The 22,108-nt window shown below is 37.6% G+C and overlaps 1 protein-coding gene across 10 annotated transcripts in view; it reads right to left on the bottom strand.

Moving 5' to 3' along the window:
- Positions 1 to 11,580, bottom strand: part of LOC106076846 (uncharacterized) — a 38,572-nt gene extending 26,992 nt beyond the window's left edge. The window contains exons 1-3 of one of the 10 annotated variants that reach the window (XM_056019392.1): positions 11,208 to 11,580; positions 4,935 to 5,472; positions 1,396 to 1,551 (exon numbers count right to left, since the gene is read on the bottom strand). In XM_056019392.1, coding sequence (XP_055875367.1) covers positions 1,396 to 1,551; positions 4,935 to 5,012 — 234 coding nt within the window. In that variant the 5' untranslated portion in view covers positions 5,013 to 5,472; positions 11,208 to 11,580. Of the gene's footprint in view, positions 1 to 1,395; positions 1,552 to 4,934; positions 5,512 to 11,207 lie in introns of all 10 variants that reach the window. The other 9 variants (XM_056019393.1, XM_056019388.1, XM_056019396.1 and 6 more) reach the window with 9 other exon arrangements.
- Positions 11,581 to 22,108: the final 10,528 nt, after the last annotated feature.

The raw sequence follows: 22,108 nt of genomic DNA, 5'->3' as shown, positions 1-22,108 counted from the left end.
CTCGATTGCCTTTTTGATTTTGTTTCGAATATCCTAATTTGTCATGCGTTTTTTTTTTTAGGAGATACCTATTATCCTTCCATAGCATCTCAATTCCATTTCTAGAATTCTCCTATTTTGTTCTTAATCCACGGTCAACAAATCTTTTTAGAATTCTTAGTGTCATTCCAAGCGACTCATTTTGCAGCGGCTCCACCGGCTCATTGGGTGCTGACCCACTAAACATTTACACGAAGGCCAGTCCACCAATGCTTCTAAGAACTCACAAAATTCGTCACTAGAGATTAGCCCGCCTGCCTGATTCGTACGTCTGTCCTGCCTGATTCGTACGTCTGTCCTGTCTGATTCGCACGCTGACCTGAATCGTTAGAGAATATGGCTTGGGTATCATATGAAGAAAAAAGTATGGTGAAGGAACTGTTAGTTAAGACCGACGGATTTACAAACGTGACGATCAAACCCATTTTGTAAATAAACATCGTTTTTTTTTATTTTTGACAAACCTTCTATCAACTCACTCTGTCTGCCAGTCTAGTGTGTACACCTTATTTCTACCACACCCAATTCCCAATCTCGGATCAAGCTGGAATTTCGTACAATTATTTCTGTTACCTGACAAAACAAGAATCAATATTAAGAATTATTATTAATAAAATATTCGTAATTAATTATTTTGTTTCGTATTTCGAACAAGGGAAAGATAATGTACTAGACTGAAGTGATGGTATAAGCTGAATTATTCCCCTTTATAGGTAGTCGTGCCGCTACTTAGTGATTGAAGGCCTAACTTTTAACTATTAATACATTAATAATATACGTTAAAATACAAGAAAAGTAATCATTTTTCCCCACATTCAAAAGGTACCGGTACGTCGTACCGGTGCGTACCGTCATAAAAACAAAGCCCTGACTCTACAATCCTCGCTGGTAGAGAGTTAATGGTGTTGCCTCTAAAGCCAAGGCAACGAGTTCAAATTCAGGTCGATCACCTATTTTATATAAAGAAATTGACAAAAAAGGTCACACAGATACCCCCCTGTTCTTTCTCTTCCACACACTCCCCCCCTTTTTTCCCCACTCCTTCCCAAATGGTCTAGATGGGATCATGGCGTATTGAGAAAGCTAAAAGCATGAAATTGCACTAAATAATATCTGTAAAATATATTTCTAAAAGCACAGATGTATTATTGTTAGTCTAGATCTATAACAAATTTAATTACATGACTGATCCAAACTAATTGATACATACTTAATATAATTTTTTTAATTTTAAAAGTATGTTTTATATTTTGCTTTTTTTTCAGTTGTATTGTCATTCTTGTGTCCGCTTGACTGTGTTGGACTTGTATTTTATATTTTATATAATCACCAAGTTTTTCTAAAATATGGACTTACCTTGACATAATTATTTTTATTTTTCTCGGGAATCCAGGCTTTCGGTCCATTCAGTCTAACATGGTGGGGGACACCACTGTTGGTTTCTATTTGAAAATCAGGCCTACTTTGGTAAGCACCGTACCTAAGGCCAAGCTGTGTCAAACATGGAGGCCACTGAAACAAAGAAGAGCTGAGCTTAGAGGTCGCTGAAACCAAGAAGAGCTGAGTTTAGATGTCACTGAAACAAAGAAAAGCTGAGCTAAGAGGTCACTGAAACAAAGAAGAGCTGAGCTAAGAGGTCACTGAAACAAAGAAGAGCTGAGCTTAGAGGTCACTGAAACAAAGGCTTACGTTAAGATCAATAAAACAACGTAATCGAAAACTAAAACGTTTGGACCACTAAAACAGCGGAGTGTCAAACGTTTGGACCACTAAAACAGCGGAGTGTCAAACGTTTGGACCACTAAAACAGCGGAGTTTCAAACGTTTGGACCACTAAAACAGCGGAGTGTCAAACGTTTGGACCACTAAAACAGCGGAGTGTCAAACGTTTGGACCAATCAAACAGCGGAGTGTCAAACGTTTGGACCACTAAAACAGCGGAGTGTCAAACGTTTGGACCACTAAAACAGCGGAGTTTCAAACGTTTGGACCACTAAAACAGTGAGTGTCAAACGTTTGGACCACTAAAACAATAAAGTGTCAAACGTTTGGACCACTAAAACAGCGGAGTGTCAAACGTTTGGACCACTAAAACAGCGGAGTTTCAAACGTTTGGACCACTAAAACAGCGGAGTGTCAAACGTTTGGACCACTAAAACAGCGGAGTGTCAAACGTTTGGACCACTAAAACAGCGGAGTTTCAAACGTTTGGACCACTAAAACAGCGGAGTTTCAAACGTTTGGACCACTAAAACAATAAAGTGTCAAACGTTTGGACCACTAAAACAGCGGAGTGTCAAACGTTTGGACCACTAAAACAGCGGAGTGTCAAACGTTTGGGCCACTAAAACAGCGGAGTGTCAAACGTTTGGACCACTAAAACAGCGGAGTGTCAAACGTTTGGACCAATCAAACAGCGGAGTGTCAAACGTTTGGACCACTAAAACAGCGGAGTGTCAAACGTTTGGACCACTAAAACAGCGGAGTTTCAAACGTTTGGACCACTAAAACAGTGAGTGTCAAACGTTTGGACCACTAAAACAATAAAGTGTCAAACGTTTGGACCACTAAAACAGCGGAGTGTCAAACGTTTGGACCACTAAAACAGCGGAGTGTCAAACGTTTGGACCACTAAAACAGCGGAGTGTCAAACGTTTGGACCAATCAAACAGCGGAGTGTCAAACGTTTGGACCACTAAAACAGCGGAGTGTCAAACGTTTGGACCACTAAAACAGCGGAGTTTCAAACGTTTGGACCACTAAAACAGTGAGTGTCAAACGTTTGGACCACTAAAACAATAAAGTGTCAAACGTTTGGACCACTAAAACAGCGGAGTGTCAAACGTTTGGACCACTAAAACAGCGGAGTGTCAAACGTTTGGACCACTAAAACAGTGGAGTGTCAAACGTTTGGACCACTAAAACAAAAGAGAATAAAACACGGACATCATGGAATGTTTAACACACAGATAAGTTGTATCGACGTTTCATTGAAATCAAAGTTTGGCACATTGGAAATTGAAGCAAACTGAGTTATTTAGTAAAAGTCACTAGAACTTTGTGTTAACTACAAGTTCACGTAACTGTTCAATATAAGGTAACAAGACTCCAATAATTTAAACTCAGTTACAACTGTTTTTATGTGCTTAGAATTTTTCGTAAAGTTTAAAATGAAATCTATATTTATAATTGAACTATTTCGTTTCAGTTTTAGAAGAATGTATATTAATTCCGAAAAGATGTAATGAATGTATTTGATCTATGAATGGAAGTATACTAACAATACAAAACAAGCAACAAACATACCTTTGTAAACTTTTACTGGGCATTGAATATACACATTGAACTAACGCGTAAGCTTCGTTAATAGGATGTACAATCAGGTACTGTTATACTTGGTACCTTTCCTCTTACTTTGAAAAAATGTAAATGAAAATCTGACATTACCAACAAAGGCGCATTCACAGCGTGGGAGAGAGTTTTGTTTTTTCGTAATCTATTGTTTCCCCATGTTATTTGAATTGGTTTTCCAGACAAACGACATTTAGCATAGTTGCGTCTCTCTCATTTTAAGTGCCTTTGTTTTATACCAGAAACCATCTTGAGAATTCTATGAAATAATCTCTAAGTTACCATTTCAGACTTTACGTTTTATGCGGTCGTTGTTCTGTATTTTTCCCCAACTAATGTTAGTACGCATTAGAGTTGGATGTACTCAGGGACGCCCTAGAAATCCCGTACTTAAAATCCCAGTCTTCACCAAGATTTGATCCCGAGACTTCTCGGTTAGGAAGCCAAGCGCCTTACCACCCAGCCACTACGCCCTCCGTGACCTATTTAGAAATCTAACTTAGAATGAAGTGAGTGAGTATTTAACATTTGGATAGTTACACAAACACTAAAGGAATGTGTGCTACTTCGAACTATTGAAACTTGTCTCAATTTTAGTTCAATTCAGAATCTAATGTTGAAAAATAAGTTGTTGTTTTTTTACTGACAATATATTCTATTATGATGATAAAAAGCATTAATATAAGCGTCCATTTTTTTGTCATAACTAAATTATACTTTAGATTTATTATAAACACACACATACGCTGAAAGCTGTGCCAATCTTTACTTAATGTTAATCAGATTGATCAGATGAAAAACGTGGGGAAAAAAAATGGAGGTTTAATTAAAGAAATAAAAATAGAACTTGCCAGGAAGTCCTGTTACATAATGATTGAACAAAGAAAGGAGAGGACAACCCACAGTTTGGGACTTTACTCTGTCACAGTACGTCTCGAAAGACAATTTATTTTCGTCTTGGAGGACATTCAACCATTTTACATAACACAACTTGATACAAATCTACATTAATGAATAAGTCTACGTATACTTTATCATCCTTTTTTTTTTCATTTACTATTAATTTATTTTATTTAAATGTCAGGATAACAAACGAATCATCACATTTGACCAGAGTACATCGTTAGTAAAATCCCTCAATTAAGGTATATAATTTCTGTGAAGACTAAAAAGAAAAGTAGCATAAAACACTAAACAAGAACTTACAAATACAAAAAACACAATCTAATAAAATAATCAACAAGACCTAAAAGATAAAGGCATATTTCGTATTTCATAAGCAAGGATGAATTCATACAAGTTCCCATTCTTCCCTAGTGCCATTAGATCATGGAATGGTGTGCCTAAATAAACCAAGAAAACCAACGACATAACTGAGTTTAAGTCTCTAATTAACAAGGATGACTAGATTAAGACATGGATACGTATTGGGGAGAAAGTATCTTCTTTAAAAACAAAACATCTCTAATTTATAATATAACTCATAAAAAGTGATTTAAAACACACTTGCTATCGATCTATATAAAATACAATGGACTACTTACTGTTTCAAGACCGCTGACTTCCAACCTGCTAACAACGCACACAATCAATAGTAGCAAACACAAGCACAGCTTTGTCATTTTATATCCGTCAGGATCTCTTGTTCTGCAGTCGCTAGACCTAGATCTACCTAGTCTAGTTCTTTTTCTTCACTATAAAAAGTTAGTGAATATTTGTTTAGCAATACAGCAAGTGTAACATATTTAGCTCGCACCTTTGATTTCCAACGCAGAAAAAGTTGTTGTTTTTAAATCCAGATAAATGTATCACAAAGTAGAAGTCGTTCAAAGAGTTTTCTTAATCAATGTAGGAAATGATTGTCGTAAAAGTCATTAGCAGTTGTTAGGAAGTAGTGCAGAAAAAAAAAAAAAAACGTCCTCTTGTTGTGTTTGTTTGTCCACTGTGTCTAGAATTGACTTCGCCCCTTTCTGGGATTCCCTACGTGACTTTTGTTAATGAGAAAGCTGCGTCGAATGTTAATAATGATTTCCCATTCTGCCAGATGCGCTCCGTAATGAAGTCAAGAATATTCCAAACACCCTAGGGACCTTAATTAAGACACGTCACAGCACAACTCAACTTGGAATAGTGACGCAAAAGGTAATAGAATTGTGAAGTATAGATCTTATTTTAATTATATTTGCTCAATGTTCTAAGTAAGATTTACAAATTAGATCTATATCTTTTTTTCTAACAACCGGAATCTATGTTCCACGCTCTCTCTCTCTCACCCTCTCTCTCTCTCTCTCTCTCTCTCTCACTCTCAAGCTTCTTTTTTTTACAACAACACTTTGCACAGTAGATGAAAAGTTCACCAACATTTATGTTTGTTTTCCATGTTTCAGGTATTTCTACAGACTAGAAGATAATCTACTCCCTAGTTCAGAAGATAATCTACTCCCTAGTTCAGAAGATAATCTACTCCCTAGTTCAGAAGATAATCTACTCCCTAGTTCAGAAGATAATCTACTCCCTAGTTCAAAAGATAATCTAATTCCTAGTTAAGAAGATAATCTACTCCCTAGTTCAAAAGATAATCTACTTCCTAGTTAAGAAGATAATCTACTCCCTAGTTCAGAAGATAATCTACTTCCTAGTTAAGAAGATAATCTACTCCCTAGTTCAGAAGATAATCTACTCCCTAGTTCAGAAGTTAATCTTCTCCCTAGTTCAAAAGATAATTTACTTCCTAGTTAAGAAGATAATCTACTCCCTAGTTCAGAAGATAATTTACTCCCTAGTTCAGAAGATCATCTACTCCCTAGTTCAGAAGATAATCTACTCCCTAGTTCAGAAGATAATCTACTCCCTAGTTCAGAAGATAATCTACTCCCTAGTTCAGAAGATAATCTACTCCCTAGTTCAAAAGATAATCTAATTCCTAGTTAAGAAGATAATCTACTCCCTAGTTCAGAAGATAATCTACTCCCTAGTTCAGAAGTTAATCTTCTCCCTAGTTCAAAAGATAATTTACTTCCTAGTTAAGAAGATAATCTACTCCCTAGTTCAGAAGATAATTTACTCCCTAGTTCAGAAGATCATCTACTCCCTAGTTCAGAAGATAATCTACTCCCTAGTTCAGAAGATAATCTACTCCCTAGTTCAGAAGATAATCTACTTCCTAGTTCAGAAGATAATCTACATCCTAGTTTAGTTTAGAAGATAATCTACTCCCTAGTTCAGAAGATAATTTACTCCCTAGTTCAGAAGATAATTTACTCCCTAGTTCAGAAGATAATCTACTCCCTAGTTCAGAAGATAATCTACTCCCTAGTTCAGAAGATAATCTACTCCCTAGTTCAGAAGATAATCTACTCCCTAGTTCAGAAGATAATCTACTCCCTAGTTCAAAAGATAATCTAATTCCTAGTTAAGAAGATAATCTACTCCCTAGTTCAGAAGATAATCTACTCCCTAGTTCAGAAGTTAATCTTCTCCCTAGTTCAAAAGATAATTTACTTCCTAGTTAAGAAGATAATCTACTCCCTAGTTCAGAAGATAATCTACTCCCTAGTTCAGAAGATAATCTACTCCCTAGTTCAGAAGATAATCTACTCCCTAGTTCAGAAGATAATTTACTCCCTAGTTCAGAAGATAATTTACTCCCTAGTTAAGAAGATAATCTACTCCCTAGTTCAGAAGATAATCTACTCCCTAGTTCAGAAGATAATCTACTCCCTAGTTCAGAAGATAATTTACTCCCTAGTTCAGAAGATAATTTACTCCCTAGTTCAGAAGATAATCTACTCCCTAGTTCAGAAGATAATCTACTCCCTAGTTCAGAAGATAATCTACTCCCTAGTTCAGAAGATAATCTACTCCCTAGTTCAGAAGATAATCTACTCCCTAGTTCAGAAGATAATCTACTCCCTAGTTCAGAAGATAATCTACTCCCTAGTTCAGAAGATAATCTACTCCCTAGTTCAGAAGATAATTTACTCCCTAGTTCAGAAGATAATCTACTTCCTAGTTCGAAACTCCCGCTGGACGACAGGATCATCGAGACGACAGCCCAGCGCGAATACCGCACGACTAGTCAGCCAACCAAAGAATGATAATTTTGCAAAGTTTCAACTTGATCCGAGAATTTGGAAGTGGGAGAAATGAGGTGTACAAGATTTGTACCAGACAAAGAGACAGAGTTTATATAAGCTTTATAATAATCTCCCAGGTCAATTTATAGCTTCTATGTTCGGGTTATGTTTGTTTTCCATGTTTCAGGTATTTCTACAGAGTAGAAGATAGAAGATAAGGTGTGGACGGGAGGATTCAGAAAGAGAAAAGATGAAAACGGATGAAAAAGTTCTAAAGAATAAACCAACAACAAAAAACTTCCTTTAGAAATAATAAAAGTTTACATTAATTTAGAAAAACAACCTTTAGCGGAATGGATAATTTCAGTGGAATGGTCTAAATCTTTTTTATAGTGACTCCATCTGACTTGCCTGCTACAGTATGTTATGTTTACAAAGAAACACAGATTCGCACGTATTAAATACTGAACTAAAAAAAAAAAACAGGAAAAAAATTTTTTTTTGAGAGAATTGAAAATATTTTCGAATTCTAAAAGAACTGGAGAGAAGAATTCTGCAGTGAAATAAATGCAAGATTTAAAAAAGAAAGTTCGCATGTATTATTAATAGATGACATAATCTTTGACAAAGTCATTTCATTATTTCATTCCAATTGAGACGTAGTTATTCTTAAAGTGACTTCAACTGTTAACCGATCAATCTATTTCTGACAGTAAAAGTAAACAATGTTCAAAAGACAGTTTGTGTGGAAACACAAACTCAAAATCGGTACCCAAAGTGGTCCACCCAGGCAGATAAAAAGGCACCTTTCAGTATTTTCAGAAAGAATATCAGAATGAAATTCTATCAAAGGCAAATGACAGAGTAGAATGAAGAAAGAAGGTTTTACAAAAAATCTAAAACAGTTTGCTTTAATGTGTTAACAATGTGGTAAATAGTCACCTGTGTTTGTTTCTATTTCTAGTTGTAAAACTGGTTATTTTTATGAAAAAAACTGCTTGCATAGTTGATTTAAAAAATTAATTTTGAATGGTCTAAAATATCGTGATGTCGAATTTTCACTATCTTTTCTAGTTTACGAAATCTAAACGTGACGGACCACACAAAACTGTTAACCGCTATTTCCCTTTAAGGCCGCTAAAAATGTAAAGTTCCCCCTTCAGACCTTGTGGTTTATAGGGTAGATGATGTAGAGATCACACATTTTACATGTTCTTATTTACTTATTTAAATATATTAGCTAATTAGGTATTGAACAAGCGAATAGAAAAAAATACATCTAAAGGAAAGAACCGCTAATTACTACCTATTATCTGAAAATTACAAGATTTAGCTCCATTTTTGCTATATAAAACAAAATAAACTAATTATTACTAAATGATGATGACTAATTGGTTAATGTTTGTGTGTTGTCATCGGCTTTGAATAATTCCTCACAAGTTCAACTTGAACCGAGAAGGGAGAGTGGGAGAAAAACATTTCAAAACGTAATAAAGGGATCAAATCTATATGTACATCTATATCTCTCATTAAGTAGCAATTATTGCCCTTATTTCGATATAAAACAAAATAATTAATCACCAATAATGAATGAACTAGTTAGTTAATTTTGTGGATTGATTCATGTCTTGCCAGGTTCATTGAATAGCTGTGCAAAGTTTGAACTTGATCCGAGAATGGGAACATGCTCAAACTTTTTACCAGACAGATAGACAGAGTGAGTTGATATACGCTTTGTAAAAAAACAACTCTCTGGTCGTTAATGATTATGTGTAGTGACTTTTCATCCAAAAAGAACACTTCAGTTGTGAAAATGTATTCGACTAGTTTCAAAGTGAACCACAAAAGAAATGTTTGAATAGGCCTCTACTCTATCTTCCCTATCTCAGACACTACCTGCAGGTAATGTGCCTGACAAAATAAATCATGCAGGCCAATCAGAACGGAGGCAATATGGCATCTCTGCTCAGTTCAGGTAGGCAGTCACATTTATTAGACAATGTCAGCTTTGATAGGTCATTACATTTTTATAATAAAGTCAGCTATGTCAGGTCAGTTCTAATGTTGGCAAGCAAAAGTCCGTTTTATTAGATCGTTAAATTTTTTAAATAGTCAGATTTGATTGGTCTTTATGTGTGTTACAGAATGCCAGTTTTGATTGGTCTTTATGTGTGTTACAGAATGCCAGTTTTGATTGGTCTTTATGTGTGCAAAAGAATGCCAGTTTTGATTGGTCTTTATGTGTGCAAAAGAATGCCAGTTTTGATTGGTCTTTACGTGTGCAAAAGAATGCCAGTTTTGTTTGATAGGTCTTGATTTTTGCAAAAGAAAGTCAGTTCAAGACTTGACATTATCACTGGCAAATAGTTTCTAGATGTATAACGTTGACCTGTGAGACGAGAAAGTGAGACCTAGTGACACCTAGTGATACCTAGTGACGTAATGTTTGTAAGTCGCTTCAGATCAGCTAATTAAATGAGCATAGAACCTTAAACACCCGCAGGATGTCTCTTTTCTTTGCTTTCACATCTGGACACAAACATTCTGAAAGCTGCAGTCTAAATTTAGCACAAACGGGTTTTATTCACTGAAGATCAAAGACCAACTCTACAATTAGAGGGCTACGACCTTTTTACCTCGATTTAGAAAGTAGGCCTGCTTGTTTCGTTTAATTAAAATGGCGGACATTCGTTAAGAAAATAATCATTTACAGAGCTCGGAGGGTGGCAAGAAACAAGAATGAAGAGAATTGTTCGTCAGATCACGTGGTGAGCCAAAGAAACAGAATCGGGAACAAAAGTGAGATCTAGAAAAGTCATTCAATGAATGCAATACTTTGTTCACAGCCCTGGTTGTAGGAGTATTTGACTTTAGAAAAGTAAATCTATACATTATCAAGCTACATTAGCCTAGATCTTTAGGTTATCACAGCCCTAGTTATCAGAGAATATTTGACTTTAACTTTAGAATAGAAAAGTAAATATATACATTATCAAGCTACATTAGCCTAGATCTTTAGGCTATCACAGCCCTTGTTATCAGAGAATATTTGACTTTAACTTTATAATAGAAAAGTAAATATATACATTATTAAGCTACATAAGCCCAGATCTCTAGGTTTACACAGCCCTTGCTATCACAGTATTTGACTTTAGAATAGAAAAGTAAATCTAATAATCTGCTCAAAAGCGAAGTGATATAGTCGCACAAATAATAAATAATTTTGAATGGCAATTTGGAATTAGAGCGTTAAGTCGAGCCCAGGTCAGTCAGAAGGCCTGAACACTGACCTTCAATGTCACAACATCTGGGCAGTTTAGACCAATAGCTCGTTGCCATGTCAATGGTCTGTACGATCTGGGATCGAGCTATTGGTCTAATCTGCCCACAGGTTGTTACATTGCAGGTCAGTGTTGAGGCCTTCTATAGTGAATGCTCTTGGTTAAGTACACTCTAGATTATTGTTGTGCTGCTTCAGAAAGCTAAAAACGGATGTGAAATTAACATGTGATTTTAAATTGCACTCGATCCTTAAGAGAATGTAGCCAACTTAATGTACTACTAGTACCCTATAGTATCCTTATTTTATCTGACTGGTACTTTGTCAAACTAAACTATTTAAAATTTAAAAATTCAAACTTCATTTTTTCAAGAAATAGATTTTTTTTTCTGAAATAGCAAGAGCTCTAACATTTTAACGGTTCTATAATTCTCAACTATTTAGCTGCCTCTTGCTCATACATTCAGAATGAGTTAAGTAAGTCTCGTAAATGCTCACATAGGCCATGCGATCTATAGGATGTTAAGCTCATCTGTTTCTATGGTCATAGAGTGAGTTACTCACAAGTTCCAAATAGTCCCTAAATAAAGAAAACTCTGCACTGAGCTTACGTTAACTAGCTTCACACGAGCTTAGAGCTTACAATGTTTCTTTGTTTCTGCAAAAAGAAAAACAATCACTCCAAGAACAAGGTGAATATCCGACCCACAAAATGTTGCTTTTAATTTACTAATGCAACACCAAAGAAAAACCAAAGATCCAATTCCCATCAGTCTCTTCAAATTGTTTTTGCGGTTTCAACACCGTACCAATATTGTCTGCTGCTTTTAATTATCTCATGTTAGCTGGAGGGGGTGGGGTGCTGTAGAATAAACGAAGAAAAAAAAAAAGAATGTTTTTTTAAAAAAAAATGGGGAGAAGAAAAAAAAGAACTCTTGAAAGTTCGAATATCAACAGGTAAAGACAACTCTATGTAGTTTACTGATTATATTATCTGCTCCTTAAAGCAGAAATTTACCCGAGTAACATGAAGACATACCTTTGTCGAAAATGAAGAGGGATTCTCAAAAAAGCATTCCTTCAATTTAAGCAACTGCCTATTTTCAGAGCCTAATTCACATAAGCGTAAACATTTTGAGACCTACAATAGAAAAGAAGAGGAGATAACCTGCTGGGCGTAGACGTTGAGATTATATAAGTGAATTATGGTTCTTTATGTTTCCAGAGGTCCACCTGCAGGTACAAGATGCTGGCAAATAATAAGCCAACAGGTACATTACAGAGCAGAGCAGAGGCGGCCTTAGCGAGTGTCATATCAGGGCCACGACTATTTATTTATACTATAGGCTGATGCTGACAAAGGATTCTCTTTCGGGCGGTCCCCCTAAGTAGTGAGGCCTGTGGCGGATGCCCCACTCGCCACTCCATAAGACCGCCTCTGTTTCAATCTTTTTTAACGTAATAGCTTCACTTGCATGCGCTATTAAGAACACAATAGAAACAGCTTTAGGAATACAAAAAGGCCTGATGCCGACCACCTCATTGTATTGTTATTTGTTATTATTATTTTGGAAATGAATTAATTTTCATTCTCTGGCCAGGGTTTAGCTTCCTTAACGGTAAAGAGTTATATTGTAGTCCCATTAACAGTGTCCACTGAGAAATGTTCTGGTGATGTGGCAGGTCATGAATAAAAAAAAAAATCCGCTGAAATAGAACTAGAACAGAATATAAAGTCCATCTAATTAACGGCATAACATTAGGATAGAATGGATGGAGGGAATTTCATGAGATATCGGTGGTGGACTTAAGGAATGGCCACCGTAAAAGGTGCCCCACCTGAAGGGTTCACGAGAGGCTGAATTTCTTTTACACGTCAGTCCATCGTTCTGATATGTACAAGCCATGCTTTACATTTTTACTGTACTGTACCAATCCGGTATAGATCTAGTTTATGTTGGATTTCTTTCAAAACATTTCTTATAAGCCAGGACTTGTTAGTCACATATAGACTTCCAATGACCACGAAGGCTCTTAGCACGATATTTTGGGGTACGGTTAGGGACCCGTAGGTCTCGGATATAACATTCGCCCAAGGCTCCGGGTACTGCTAAGGCCGCCTCTGGAGATACTTTTTTTTTTTATTAAATTGCCCTAATTAATTTATGGAAAAGAAAACACAAAAGAAAAACGTATCTACGTTTACCTCCAGTTTCCTACCCGGACTGCACCGTTACCTGTACGAAGGCCAGCAAGCGTACAAATTATAAAAAAAAAAAATAGGTTATAGATGCGAGGTCATATATTATTAAGTTTCTTTGACGTCATACAAATAGTCTGTGGTCTGAAATCAACTCGACTAGCTGTAGCTTAATATTAGACACATTATACCCAGCATTAGTACACACCTTTAGCAGTGTTCTCACAACTCAACGTGTAGATCAAGATTGATTCTAAAATCTATATCCAGGGCCGGATTTAAGTATGGGGAGGCCCCGGGGCAGGATTTTGTGAATGCTCCAAATAATTAATAATATTTATTTAATAAGCTTTACTAAAGATCCATTAATTACTGAAATACTTATATCTAAAAGCATGCTATATTGTAGAAGAGAGAAATAGTGCTCTTGTACATTTAATCTCACTTTCCTTGCAACAATAAAATTTAGTATGCATATTTTAGTTTTAAAAATGTTTATTTATTAGTTTGTGGAGAGTAAGCCCCTTCGTAGACTCCCTGTCGTAAATCCGGAGCTGTGTTTATTTAATCCAAGCATGTTACAAGCGGACACTTCTTCATCACATCAGTTTTACCAGACGGTAAAAAAAAAAGTTAGAAACATATTTCAGGAGATTTGTATGAGTTTTCAAAAGATTTTAATAATTTCCGGATATTTCCAGGACTTTTTCGTTTATTTTGCAATTTCAGGAGATTTCCAGGAAATCTGTTATAAGTTATAAAATGGTTTCATTTAATAATTTATACACCTAGAATTAGCGCGGGTCCTATGAAAATGCGGGGCCCACTGCGGTCGCATAGGTTGCAGTGGCCTAAGGCCGGCCCTGCAAAATAGCGGCGTATGCTACGCCGCCGGTCGACTAGTATACAATAATATACAAACGCCAATATCCAAACAAAAGTAACACAAACATGTAACAACCAATACACAAACAAATGAAACGTCAATATACAAACAAGATGAAAAACAAATCTACAATGGCTGCCTCTTCGTGTGGGTCTGTGCTCTGAACAGTCGTTCGGTGGCGTTGAAGATCTCGGTTTGAACCTTGTCCGCTGCTAGCCCCGTCGCCTTGCGGAGGTTTGGGCTTGGAATTAGTTATCTTCAGATATTGTAAAGCATCCAAATCATGTAAAACAAACAAAAAGACTTGTAACATACATACAATCACAAACATATACAAACATGTTACATCAATACAGGGCCGGCCTTAGGCCGATTGCTCCAAATTGGCCACGCACCTGGCAGGGGCCCCGCATTTTACATTTCTCCATATCACAAGATGTCATAGCTTCTAAAGATGCGGTTCGCATATTTAGTGTACGGTACGATTGACGTCACTTTCAGCCAATAAGTAAAACCCTAACCCCTAAACCTGCTTGTAGGCCTAACTGTTGGCCACAGAAACAGATGATCTTAACATCATCTGCCCCATAGATCGCAAGGTCTGAAAGAGGAACTTTACTTTTTTTACTTAATTAAGCCACTGGCAGCTACTCCGTTTGAGTTGCTTCCTATGCATGGTGTATAATAGGTTTTGAAATAATGATCTAATTAATTGTAATAGTTGTTATTGTAAAAAATAATTAGAGGAGGGGCCTCGCTACTACTCGCACGCATCCAATAAATGGGGCTCCCTCAGTTTGTAACGTGTAAGGCATCAATATACAAACATCTATGACCGTTATCTATGTGGTTACCCAAGAACTTACTTTTTTATGAACGAGTTAATAAGAGAAAAAAAAAACGAGCCTGGATATGGTGTGTACTGCAGAGCATCAAAGCTTTAAATAACATTAAATATTAAATCTAAATGTTTTGAAAACGGTAATAAGGAGACACAATTGGACGTATCAACACAGACTTTCTTTTACAATTGTGAAAAAAAAAAAAAAACAAGATGTATGTCCGAGACTACCGTCTATCACGTAACTTTTTTTTTTTTTATTTCCCTTTCCTTTGTTTCTGTAAGGTCGGCATCAAGGTAAAAGTTGAAGACGTTTGAGAGTTATCGCGTTGAAAGGAACTCACGACTTCTCTCATAACAACATGGAACACAAGACTCTTTGGTTTTAAGGGGAAGGTATTAGAGAAAGTGTTTGAAAGAAGCCATTCATTAAAACATGGCACACCGCCATGCCTTTCAAACCACAATGATCCTCGTATACGTCATATCACAATACGTCACATAAGTAGGCCTAAAGTGGAATTCAGTCGTCTTCTCTGCCGAACCCGATGGCTCTCAAATGATATATAGAGAAAAAAAAACATCTGCAGATTCTACAATCATACAAACGTTTATAGTAACCACTCACACACTCACACAGACTCATTTAATAAATGAACCAAAAATTCAACAATTGTTACGTTTCCTTCTATTTTAAAGCATTTATAAACATTGCCAAGGGGAATAATCTGCCACTACAGTTACAAGAAGGGGGAAAAAAGTTATTGTGACGTTATTACTTTAATGATGTTTAAATATTGTTTATTAATAAACAAAAAATCCTGCGAACATATTCCAGTACAATTAAGCGACGTTAAGCCACAGCAGTACTCATTATTGATACATTATTGAAACCCTGCCGTACATAGCTAAAATGTCTGCTTTTCTGGTGTGTACATGGTTCAGAGCTTAAGTACTATAAACTATAGATATGACTGCTGTCTTCTTTTCTTCTAAGGGCAAAGCCAGTACAGAGCAAAGATGGCGCAGACGAAACATTATCTTAGTAGTGGAAAATTGCATTTCAACAAGTGAATCAATTCTCGGTAGATAAATGGCAGGTGCCACTGTGTTGATTGGAGATGTGCACTAGACAATGGTCTGCCATGCCTACTGGCAGGGGCGGACTGGGTATCAAAATCGGCCCGGGCATTACCATATAAACCGGCCCACAAATGGCATGTCATATCATGGGCGTAGCCATGATTTTTTCGGTGTGGGGGATTTTTTTTTACCCCCCCCCCTTTTATGCATTATATTTTTTGAGTGTGTGTATGTGTAATTAATCTTCATTACATTCTGACCGTTCATTCTTTCAAACATTTTTTTTGTACCCTTGAATAGCCTCTTCCTTTAATGAGTGATAAGACAGCACACACAAGAACAGCTAGGGAGTATGGGGGAGTGCCGAGAGCTCCCCAAGCGTCGTCTGGGGCGAAATGCCTATTCTGAGATATCTGCAGTGCAGTCTCTGCTACTCTTCCACTAAAAAATTCAAAAACCAAATCTGCTATTTACTGCTATTTACTAACCAAAAAACCTCTTTTGGCTACGCTAATGAAATTTGTTGACTGTAGATTGCTTAATTGGCTGCACTGGGTCAGTAAGTAAAGATTCCCTTTCAGACAATGAGGTCTGAGGCAAGTGATGGTTTTAGAGCCCCTCCCCATCCCGACTACGCCCATGTGTCATATTATAGGTGTAAACCTAATTCTCTTCAAAATATATAAAGTTCGATAACGCATCGAAAACTGGATATATGCTTGCGTAAGATTACGTAATGTAAAGATAAAGAGCTAATTGTCACCTATATTTTTTTTGTGCTAAGTTATATATCAATGTTGTCTAACTTAACCTCTCTCATCCCTCTTGTTCATTAATTGTCAAAAGACGGGGGAGGGAAGGAGCAAAACAAAAACAAATGGGAGTGCCATCAAACGATCAGTAAAATGATTAGCAAACACAACCTCGAAGACATCAAAGCAGTGTCAAAGTCCTTGACGCTCGTGCATAGCAAAAATTACAACCTAACGTTTTACAAATGATAATACGTACAGAGTATAGTGTAAATTTTTTGACATTCTTGTTGAAAATCAAACAAAATTAATTGAAAAAAAAATAAATGAAAAAAAAAAAAAAACGTGTTTGGGCATCTTTGTCTTGCTGCTGTCACTTTTTTTTAAAATTGTCTGCATTCAAAATTTTTTTTCTTTGGTCGCGACTAGACCGGCCCATTTGGCGCCGGTCCACCGGGCATTTGCCCGTTTGCCCATATAGCCAGTCCGCCACTGCTACTGGTAAGATAACTTGAGACTCAACGAGAACACAGGAGCACTTTGTCTCGTACAGCTTCCTTGCCTTGAACTTGGAATATACAATCAACTTTCTTCACTTCCACTTCTTCGTGTGTTTGTGATTTAAAAATGGATTGAGGCGTATTTTGAATTGTGTATATATAAAAGAATATAATTTTGGCTCCATTTTAAAACAAAATACACATGTGGCTTGCTCATTGACATGACTGTTCCCTTTAAGACCTGTAAGAATAAGAAGATTAGTAAACATATCAAGAATCTTAAGTCTGACCGTCTGTTGAAGACATTCAGTTACACCCCCTTTTTTTTTCAAACACATGTATCGTAGTAAGAAAGAAATCCATATAACTACCTCAAGAGATGGCGTTGTTTTTAAGGCCGTCTAGGAGTGGACTGGTTTTCACAATCGGCCCGGGCATTTCTATACAATCCGGCCCACATGATGGGCATCCAATTACATCTCTCCTCTAGAGCATTGTGTAAAGTTTAATAATATATCGAAAGTAATTATCTATACGAATAATTTATTAGATGATAACTTCTATTACTAAATGTATAACACTTGGAATGGGGAATCTGTTAATGTGAAATATTTCCTGCTACTATATATATATGGCTCCTTTTGTCTCGAAAGGCAATGGATGCGCCCAAATGAGTCACTGGTTTTGGCTTAATCTTGAGACGGGGCAGAATCTGGTGTGGCTAATCAAGCCAATTCTAGAACTGCAGACTTTGCCACAATTCGTACATGTGTATGCCTCTGATTTAGGGCTAGCGGACAGGGCAGCTTTCTTTTTTTCCCTCTTGATTAAGGCCGCTTCAATTCTTTTGTTCTCAGCAAGGGTTGTCCCAGCACGCACAGTCTGTCTCCATGCACTCCGGTCTTTGGCTATGTTTTCCCACATACTTTCGCTGATGCCTGTGGCTCTCTGGTCTCGCTTGCAGACATCTCTATATGTTAGTCTTGGGCGGCCCTTGGGTCTGACTCCTTCCACAAGCTCAGCATATAAGATATCTTTCGGGATTCTACCATCTGGCATGCGGGTGACATGTCCGAGCCAGCGTAATCTTCTTTGTGTCAGGAGAGCATACTGTTCATATTGGCCAATCTCAAAACTTCCTGATTGGAGACATGGTTCCTCCAAGAGATGCCCATTATGCGTCTCAGGCAGCGCAAGTGGAAACTATTCAATCTGTGCTCTTGGTACATGTATGTTGACCAACTTTCACTGCCATAAAGGAGAGTGCTCACAACACAGGCGTTGTAGACTAGGATTTTGGTCGCTGTGGTCAATTTACCATTTTCCCAGACGCGCTTGGAGAGTTTTGCCAATGCTGTGGTAGCTTTTCCTATCCTTTTTGTCAGCTCGATGTCTAAGTCTAGGTTACTGACAATTGTTGAACCCAAGTAGGTAAATTCCTGCACCACTGAAAGGTTGTGGTTCCCAATTTACATTATAGGTATTTCTGCGACGTCTTGTGCCAGGATTTCGGTCTTGGAGAGACTTATAGTAAGGCTAAACTCTTGACAAGCAGCTGCTAAAGCGTTCACTAGCTTCTGTAGACCTCCTTGTGAGTGAGATACGAGTGCCGCGTCATCGGCATAAACAGCAGCTCCCTTATCAAGATACGACGCCTTTTCGTTTTGGCTTTAAGACGTGCCAGGTTAAGAGCCTTCCATCGGATCTGCTATGGATATATATTCCGTCTTCCAGGGATTTAAAAGCACTGGTTAGTACGACTGAGAAGAAGATGCCAAATAGTGTAGGGGCCAGTACACATCCTTGTTTTACACCGCTCTTAATGGAGAATGGCCTGGAGGAAGAACTTTCAAACTGAACAGTGCCCTGCATATTTTCGTGAAAAGCTGACACTAGTTTTCTTAACTTATTTGGGCAGCCGTTTCTCTCTAGTACAGCAAACAGACCGTTTCTGCTAACAAGGTCAAAGGCCTTGGTCAAATCAATAAATGCTATGAAGAGGGGCTGCTTTTGTTCTCTGCTCTTCTCCTGTAGCTACCGCAGAAAGAAAATCATATATGTTGTAGATCTACCTGCCCTAAAGCCACACTGCGACTCTGGATAAACACGATCTGCCAGGATCTGTAATCGCTTTAGTAATACTCTAGCAAAAGCCTTTCCGACTATGCTAAGCAGTGAGATGCCTCTGTAATTGTTACAATCAGAGCGGTCGCCTTTATTTTTATAAATTGTAACTATGTTAGAGTCTTTCAATTCCTGGGGGACCATTCCTTGTTCCCAGCACAAGCTTAGCAGTTCAAGGAATGGTTTGATTAGGGCATGTTTTGCAGCCTGAATTACTTCAGCAGGAATGCCATCTCCTCTGGGTGTTTTCCCATGTGCAAGCATGTCAATGGCAATGCTCAGTTCCTTTACTGAGGGCCTTTCGTCTAATTCCGTCAAAACTGGAAGTGATGGGAAGTTGGAAACAGCATTTGGTGATATGGCGTTTTCAATCTGGTAGAGTTCTGCATAGTGTTCTACCCATCGATCCATTTGCAGCGCACGATCGCTGATGATTGAGCTATCTTTTGACTTGAGCGGAGCACACTTGCTAGTGTGAGGTCCAAAGGCTTTTCTCATGCCCTCATATAGTCCTCTTATGTTACCACAGTTGGCACAAGATTGAATATCTTCGCATAGCTCCTGCCAGTATTTGTTAGCACATTGTCTCGCTACTCTTTGGGCATTGTTACGTGCAGCTCTGAGCCTTTTTAAGTTGCTTGGGGTGGGATCCTTCTTGTAGATTAGCATGGCTGCTCTCTTTTTCGTAGTGGCAGTTTCCATTTCTGGTAGACTAGCTTCAAACCAGTCTTCGCTTTTCTTGGTTTTGTTTCCAAAGACCAGTGATGATGTTTGGTAGATTGTATCACGCATAAACATCCAGCTTTCTTGTACCTCAGTCACAGAGAAGTTTTTAAAAGCTTCCTCTAATTTGTTCTCAAATTCGGTGCAAAGATCAGGATTTTTTGTGCTAGTGGTATTCAGGCGTGATTTTCTTTTTCCCTGTGATGTGTGGATCTTAGTTGGCAGCAGTCTTGTACGGCAGGACACTAAAGTATGATCAGTATCACAATCCGCGCTTTGGTAGCTACGAGTCAGCAGTATATTTCCAATGTCCTTTTTTCGTGTCAGTATCATATCCAGCTGGTGCCAGTGCCCAGACCTAGGGTGCCTCCATGCCTCCTGCTACTATATACACTAGCATATACATGTAATTGACATTTAAGGCACATGAAGATCCGCCATTAACAAACATTTTGTTTAGGATTCACTTTCACTTCTTGCCATTTTGTCAGGCATATTCGCACTTCAAGTTACAAATACAACTCTTCATCCTCCATTATTTAACTGCCCATCTCACAAGGTCATGAGGGCACGGTGGCTGAGTGGTTAAGCACTTCCGAACCTGGGGTCCTGGGTTCGAATCTCGGTGAAAACTTGGATTTTCAATTTCGGGATTTTTATGGCGCCACTGAGTCCACTCAATTCTAACAAGTATCTGACTTTAGTTGGGGAAAGTAAAGGGATGGTAGTGGTCATTGTGCTGGTCACATGACACCGTGACCGTTAACCTTAACATCATCTGCTCTATAGATCGCAAGGTCTGAAAGTTATTTTAATCCCATATACTGCTCTCTCAATAACTTTAAAATCTAGTTTGGCTGTCTCCATCTTAGAGCTGGCTACACACACGACATAACACCAACTTCACTTGTTTGAAGGTAATTTAACTCTTTCTCTCCGTAATTATTTACCACATTTTAGTGAAATCAACGTTGGTATCGTCAGTTAGGAGAGAAAGAGTTAATACCCTTACGTTCAGTAAAACAAATGCGGTCAAGATTGTCAAGCCTGTTCATTCATAGTACTTGCGAGAAAACGTGAATAATTTCAATACTTTTTTTTTTTTTGCTGTTTAACTTATTAATTTTCTGCTCCTTCTTTTTCGATTCTTGTGCATTTTGATTCCAATCAACGCATTTTTGGTCTTTTTATAGATTCATCCGAATATATTCAGTTTAATGTCGATGTCTGTGAAAAATAAAGGCTTTAAATTTCTTGTTTATCGTTTAGCGTGTATAAGGAATGGACGTCTACAAGAAGCACTAAAGCGCTATATACGGATGTAGGGTGTTTATGACAATGCTTTAGTTTAGTATTAGACTTTGAAGTTTCTTTTTTAAATCACGATGTTCCAAGTGTCGCGTTTGACGAGAATATAAATCTTAAAACAATATGATGGCATTTATGCAGCCCTTTCGGTGGCAATCGGGTAAGGACCCACAGGGCATTTGCCCGAATGCCAATATAGCCAGTCCGCCCCTGAGCCCATCGATTGAAATCCTGTTCATGTTTGCACCTATTTTGATAAAGACACGTATAATATGATTTGAAGTAGAAAAAAGGAAATAATATTAAAGTATTGAAACATATACTGCTCAGTGATGCTGTGCAGAACCAAACTCAAAACTCTAGAAACATTTTCAAAGTAGAAGGACTTGATGAGCTAACTGTTCTTAAGGGGAGGTAAGCTGTCCTAGTTTCTACAACATTCCTAAAAAGATGGTGTTGAGTCTGTTTTACCATGATGAGTCTGGGAGTCCACGACCATGTGATAGTGGAATTAAGTCAGACAAGTCTCAGACAAGTCTATAACTCGGAATTTCTTAAATATGAAATGGGGAATATTAACGTCCACCACTTGTTTTATAGGTAAGTGCCTTAAAGAAATTGACTTCCTTTTCTATAAGCAATCATCGTACAATGGGCAAGCTTGTATCCATTTTTGATTCTTTTTTTTTACAACGAAAAGGATTTTACTTTGAGACCAGGAGTGAGAGATGGCTCTTCATCTACCCCCCATCAACTAGATCAGCGGTTCTCAACCTTTTTAGTTCCGCGACCTCCTAATATAATTTCTCACTAGACGGCGACCACCAACCTTTGCAGATAAATGAATTTGCCTGGAATGTAAACCATGATTTCTTACCCAGCATATTGTCCCACTTATCAATCTCTATAGAGATAGGACAACGAAAATAGTACAAAATATCAGAA

Source organism: Biomphalaria glabrata, chromosome 2 (genome assembly GCF_947242115.1).
Source record: "Biomphalaria glabrata chromosome 2, xgBioGlab47.1, whole genome shotgun sequence".
NCBI classification, from domain to species: domain Eukaryota; kingdom Metazoa; phylum Mollusca; class Gastropoda; family Planorbidae; genus Biomphalaria; species Biomphalaria glabrata.
This window is presented reverse-complemented; position numbering and strand designations above follow the sequence as displayed.